This window comes from Dipodomys spectabilis, unplaced genomic scaffold (assembly GCF_019054845.1).
Source record: "Dipodomys spectabilis isolate Male_0828 unplaced genomic scaffold, ASM1905484v1 ptg000019l, whole genome shotgun sequence".
NCBI classification, from domain to species: domain Eukaryota; kingdom Metazoa; phylum Chordata; class Mammalia; order Rodentia; family Heteromyidae; genus Dipodomys; species Dipodomys spectabilis.
In genome coordinates this window covers 24,267,573-24,273,651 of record NW_024870696.1, presented here as the reverse complement: position 1 = coordinate 24,273,651, position 6,079 = coordinate 24,267,573, and the positions used below count along the sequence as shown (strand labels likewise).

Below are 6,079 nucleotides of genomic sequence, written 5' to 3'. Positions count from 1 at the left end.
GAAATTCTTCCTTTAAGGTGGTGCCAGGAAGGAGTTTATTTCTCTTTGTAGTAACACTAGGACTTAAAATAACTTACCTAGTAATTAGCGACTTCATGGGAAAGGAAAACCTCATTTGTATTCACATCACTAACAAAACGAGGCCCAAGAAGTAGAGCTGTGAAGATGCAGTAGACCGGGTCTCTGCGGCTGTCACAATGCAGATGTTTCTCTCTGCTTCTCCTTGGATGTCATATGTCTTCTCTCTGGATGAGGCTGAGGTTTCCTGCCAAGGCTCACAGACTCCGTCCTTGTTATCCACCAACCACGTTGCTTGCAGCTATTGCTTCTGGCTCAGTGACCCTCACTACTTTACTCATTCTGGGCAAGGACTGCTCAATACCATTGTCACCTGCTCTGAAAAATAAATACATTTTAGAAATAAAGACCAATAGCTATTAGATTGCGTATTTCCTTTCAGAGCACCATTTGCTCTGACTCTTTAACTGTTTTCTCCTTCAACACGTTAACTTCATGAGACCTTCAACCCTGCCATCAAGATCAAATAAAGGATGCAAAAGGCTGTGCAATCTTTTTCTTGTGTTTCTCTATCCCACTGAGGGAGTGAGCCCTGGATATGGCATAGAAGGGGTTAAAAAGTCTTTTGTGCAAAGAGGGAACCTTTATCAATTGTGTTATGGGATTTGGAAATGTCCACATGGTGTTCAGTTTCACATCCAACCCTGGCTGTTTCTGGCACCCAACAATAAAATCCTAATGTTTCCTGTGGGATTCATGGTGACTGCTACTATTTTATCTGAATTACCTCTTGTAAAATAACGTAAACAACTTCCCCATATTGTATTCCTGAAGGAAACTCTCCTGCTGGGCCCAAACCTCAATGTCTTCCAAACAGAGATCAACTGTATTACATTATGATGAAATTCTACCCTTATATGTTTCCACAAGACTGGATCTAGATCCTTTGGCCTTAAGAATTTTCTATAGAGTAAGCACTTTCCACTCAATGACATCTTTAGAGAATTATCTTACAGTATGCAAATTTGATGCTTTGAAGGGTTTGATGCACTGAAGCTCTGGCTTTGGTCGGTGTGGTTTCAGTGAGTGGGTGTAGCTTTAGTGGGGCAGGGGTGCAGCTTTTGGTGGTCTAAACACGATTTTGGACTAAGTATGTGAGAGTTGTTGAGGAATTTAAAAAATAATACAAACTTGCCAGGTGCTGGTGGCACACACCTGTAGTCCTTAGCTATTCAAGAAGATCACTGGCTCAAAAGATACAAACTTGAAAGCCATCATTATAGAAATGCTTTCCTGTTCAGTCTGAGACTTAATATAGTCTCTTATTTGATTTAAAGGTATCTTTGATAAACGTGTTTGAAAATTCATGAGGCTTGAGCTGTTTTTCCTCATAATGCTTTTCTTATGAAAACACAAGGCTATAAGATTATGACCTCTGATCATGCTAAAATAAATATCCCAGCGCACTGTTTAAAAAATTCTTCCTTTTCAAATAAAAGGTTGGGGCAGCAAACAAAGCATTAGATTGTTAGGAAGAAGCAATGTGGCGAATCTATGTAACATGCCCAATGTGTTAGGTTCTCCCAGGCCCTCTCTTGGCTCTGGTGGCCTAGCTGTCTATAGTAGTCAGGATAAATTAGGTTATAACTATGGAAACAGTCCCCAAATCTCAATGGCTTGATACAGCCATGTTTATTTACCACACACTTGATGGCCTTGCTCCACAGCATTTTCTCTGGGGCCCAGGCTGACAGAGCAGCCTCTGTGTTGAACACTCCTGGTTACTGTGGCGGAGGGGCAGAGAAGACATGGTGAACCACACACAGGCTCTGAAAGCCTCTGCCCAAAGAGGGTCTCACAGCTGGGCCTGAATTCCGCAGGCAAACATGCACAATCTCACCACTGAGTAGGATATCAAATATTTAGAATGACAGCACACCACATCTTTCTTTTTAGAAAATAAATAGTTCTGGTCTTAAACTTGCAGAAAACAAGTGTTGGGTTGTGCACCCATCAGGCTGCAGACACTGTCTAGACCCTGAGCTACATCGGCAAGGAAAACACATTGGGTCCAGAAACTCTCGAGAGCTCGCATTGGAGGGGTGGAAGGATAAAATAAAAATAAATATTCTTTTCTTTGAAGAAAAACAAAGCTGGATAAGGAGTCACAGTGGTGGAAATGTTGAGAGTTCAAGTCAGACCGGACGGGCAGTGAGTTTCTTGACAGGAGATGGTTAAGCTCAACATTTAAGGAAGAGAGAAGACACTGGGTTTGGGGAGAAGAAGCTGTAAAACGCAAGACCAGCAAAGGCAGATACCTAAGGAAGACCAGGACTCAGTGGCCAGGAACCAGAAGATGACCAACATATCTAAAAAGGAGTGAGCTTCTAGAAGGAAGCAATGAAATGGGTGTCACCAGAAACATGATTGGTTAGGACCCTTTGATGTGCAGAGCGTGGAGATGGGAAGCAACTGAAGGATTTACAGCCGGGCGGGGCCATGGTCCTATTTTCATTTTTAAGGAAAGCTTCCTACCTCCTGTTTGAGTATAGGCTTGTCAAAAGACAGAGAAATGCAAGGGGCAGCTGTAGCCAGGAGAAATGCAAGGGGCAGCTGTAGCCAGGAGAAATGCAAGGGTTAGCTGTAGCCAGGAGAAATGCAAGGGCTAGCTGTAGCCAGGAGAAATGCAAGGGCTAGCTGTAGCCAGGAGAACTGTAAGGGGCAGCTGCAGCCAGGAGAAATGCAAGGGGCGGCTGCAGCCAGGAGAAATGCAAGGGGCGGCTGTAGCCAGGAGAAATGCAAGGGGCGGCTGTAGCCAGGAGAAATGCAAGGGGCAGCTGTAGCCAGGAGAAATGCAAGGGTTAGCTGTAGCCAGGAGAACTGCAAGGGTTAGCTGTAGCCAGGAGAAATGCAGGGCTAGCTGTAGCCAGGAGAACTGCAAGGGGCGGCTGTAGCCAGGAGAAATGCAAGGGGCGGCTGTAGCCAAGAGAACTGTAAGGGTTAGCTGTAGCCAGGAGAAATGCAAGGGGCAGCTGTAGCCAGGAGAAATGCAAAGGTTAGCTGTAGCCAGGAGAAATGCAAGGGCTAGCTGTAGCCAGGAGAACTGTAAGGGGCGGCTGCAGCCTGGGGAGGGTCCTGGATGGCTCAGGAGACAGTGGTGGCATGAGGCCAGGTTGATGAGGGTAAACCACAGAGGTGGTGAGCGTGAAGTCGAGCCCGAGGTGTAGACACAGAGCTGGCAGAGTCTGGACGTGAATTTCAATAGCAGAGGCAAGCTAGGAAGCAGAAGTCCATGTAGTGAGTGGAGAGAGAGAGCGGGAGGGAGGGAGGGCTGGGAGAAGGTTCTAGTCAGTTTGCTCGTGGCGTGTGTATACACGCGCGCACCTGCAGGCGGAGGTGCGGGGCCCGGGCCTCCTTCCCACCCACCCCCCACCCCCGCCAGCCACGTGCGCAGGCGCGCACGCGCGCGCACACGGGCGCACGCACGCGGGGTCACCGGGGCAACGGCAGAGCTCACCCGCCGGGGGCCCTTGAAGCCGGATCGATGGCAGCCGCCAACTCGGTGGTGGAGCCGTTGGTGGGGGCGGTGGACCAGGGCACCAGCTCCACCCGTTTCCTGGTGTTCAATTCCAAGACGGCCGAGGTCATCAGCCACCATCAGGTGGAGGTCAAGCTGCAGTACCCCAAGGAGGGATGGGTGGAGCAGGACCCCGAGGAGATCCTGCGGTCGGTGTGCGAGTGCATCGAGAAGACGTGCGAGAAGCTGGGCCAGCTCAACGTGGACGTGTCGCGCATCAAGGCGCTGGGCGTGACCAACCAGCGGGAGACGACGGTGGTGTGGGACAAGGTGACGGGCGAGCCGCTGTCCAACGCGCTGGTGTGGCTGGACCTGCGCACGCAGTCCACGGTGGAGGCGCTGAGCAAGGAGATCCCGGCCAACAACAACTTCGTCAAGGCCAAGACGGGGCTGCCGCTCAGCACCTACTTCAGCGCGGTGAAGCTGCGCTGGCTGCTGGACAACGCGCTGCGCGTGCAGAAGGCGGTGGAGGAGAAGCGGGCGCTGTTCGGCACGGTGGACTCGTGGCTCATCTGGAGCCTGACGGGCGGCGTGCGCGGCGGCGTGCACTGCACCGACGTGACCAACGCCAGCCGCACCATGATCTTCAACATCCACTCGCTGCAGTGGGACCCCGAGCTCTGTGACTTCTTCGGCATCCCCATGGACATCCTGCCGCACGTGCGCAGCTCCTCGGAGATCTACGGCCTGGTGAAGACCGGGCCGCTGGAGGGCGTGCCGCTGTCGGGCTGCCTGGGCGACCAGTCGGCGGCGCTGGTGGGCCAGATGTGCTTCCGGGACGGCCAGGCCAAGAACACGTACGGCACGGGCTGCTTCCTGCTGTGCAACACGGGCCGCAAGTGCGTGGCGTCGGAGCACGGCCTGCTCACCACCGTGGCCTACAAGCTGGGCCGCGACCAGCCGGCCAACTACGCGCTGGAGGGCTCGGTGGCCATCGCGGGCGCCGTGGTCAGCTGGCTGCGGGACAACCTGGGCATCATCAAGGAGGTGGGCGACATCGAGAAGCTGGCCCGGGACGCGGGCACCTCGTACGACTGCTACTTCGTGCCGGCCTTCTCGGGCCTGTACGCGCCCTACTGGGACCCGAGCGCCCGCGGCATCATCTGCGGCCTCACCCAGTTCACCAACAAGTGCCACCTGGCCTTCGCCGCGCTGGAGGCCGTGTGCTTCCAGACGCGCGAGATCCTGGACGCCATGAACCGCGACTGCGGCATCCCGCTCAGCCACCTGCAGGTGGACGGCGGCATGACGAGCAACAAGGTGCTGATGCAGCTGCAGGCCGACATCCTGTGCATCCCCGTGGTGCGGCCCCGCATGCCCGAGACCACGGCCCTGGGCGCCGCCATGGCGGCGGGCGCGGCCGAGGGCGTCGGCGTGTGGCGGCTGGAGGACCGCGACGCGGACGGCGTGCCCACCGAGCGCTTCGAGCCGCAGATCAACGCCGAGGAGAGCCGCTGCCGCTACGCCACGTGGAAGAAGGCGGTCATGAAGTCCATCGGCTGGGTCACCACCCACGCGGCGGGCGAGGGGGACTCCAGCGTCTTCTGCAGCCTGCCCCTGGGCTTCTTCATCGTGACCAGCATGGTGATGCTGATCGGGGCCAGGTACATGACCGACTTCCCGTAACGCGCCGGCGGAGAGGCCCTGACCACGACCCCCCCCCCCCCCGCCCCGCGCCGCCCCCCCCCAGACGGGAGCTGGGAGGGGAGGGGGGTGCGCGGTCCCCGAGCCCAGGGGTTCTCGGAGCCGTGACCAGGCCCCTCGGACCCGCACGACTGACCTCCCACGGGTCGCACGGCGTCGCTCCCCAGACACCCTGCGACCTGCAATAAAGAAAATGCAGCAGAAGCAATGCTCCACAAGGCCTGCGGTGTGCTTTGTAACTGGACGGTCGCGCCCGGGCCGCCCCGGGGCCGATTCCCCTGTACCTGCCTCCCCCCACCTCCACCCCCCCTTCCCTGTGAGATCCAGGAGGTCACGTCCTGTCCCCTGTTCCCTGTGACATCCAGGAGGAGGTCACTTCCTGTCCCCTGCTCCCTGTGAGATCCAGGAGGTCACTTCCTGTCCCCTGTTCTCTGTGAGATCCAGGAGGGTCACGTCCTGCCCCCTGTTCCCTGTGACATCCAGGAGGTCACTTCCTGCCCCCTGTTCCCTGTGAGATCCGGGAGGTCACGTCCTGTCCCCTGTTCCCTGTGACATCCAGGAGGAGGTCACTTCCTGTCCCCTGCTCCCTGTGAGATCCAGGAGGAGGTCACTTCCTGTCCCCTGCTCCCTGTGAGATCCAGGAGGAGGTCACTTCCTGTCCCCTGCTCCCTGTGAGATCCAGGAGGTCACTTCCTGTCCCCTGTTCCTTGTGAGATGCAGGAAGTCACTTCCTGTCCCCTGTTCCCTGTGAGATCCAGGAGGAGGTCACTTCCTGTCCCGTTCTCTGTGAGATCCGGGAGGTCACTTCCTGTCCCCTGCTCCCTGTGAGATCCAGGAGGA

The 6,079-nt window shown here is 55.5% G+C and overlaps 1 protein-coding gene across 1 annotated transcript; it reads left to right on the top strand.

Annotated features, from left to right (window-relative positions):
* Nucleotides 1–3,562: 3,562 nt before the first annotated feature.
* LOC122103940 (glycerol kinase-like) lies at nt 3,563–5,221 on the top strand. Its single transcript, XM_042674624.1, has one exon. It carries the CDS (start codon nt 3,563–3,565, stop codon nt 5,219–5,221), a length of 1,659 nt encoding a protein of 552 aa, XP_042530558.1.
* Nucleotides 5,222–6,079: the final 858 nt, after the last annotated feature.

Bases quoted from the DNA above. Each gene is read 5' to 3' on its own strand.
- LOC122103940 (XM_042674624.1), top strand. From the start codon at position 3,563: ATGGCAGCCGCCAACTCGGTGGTGGAGCCGTTGGTGGGGGCGGTGGAC.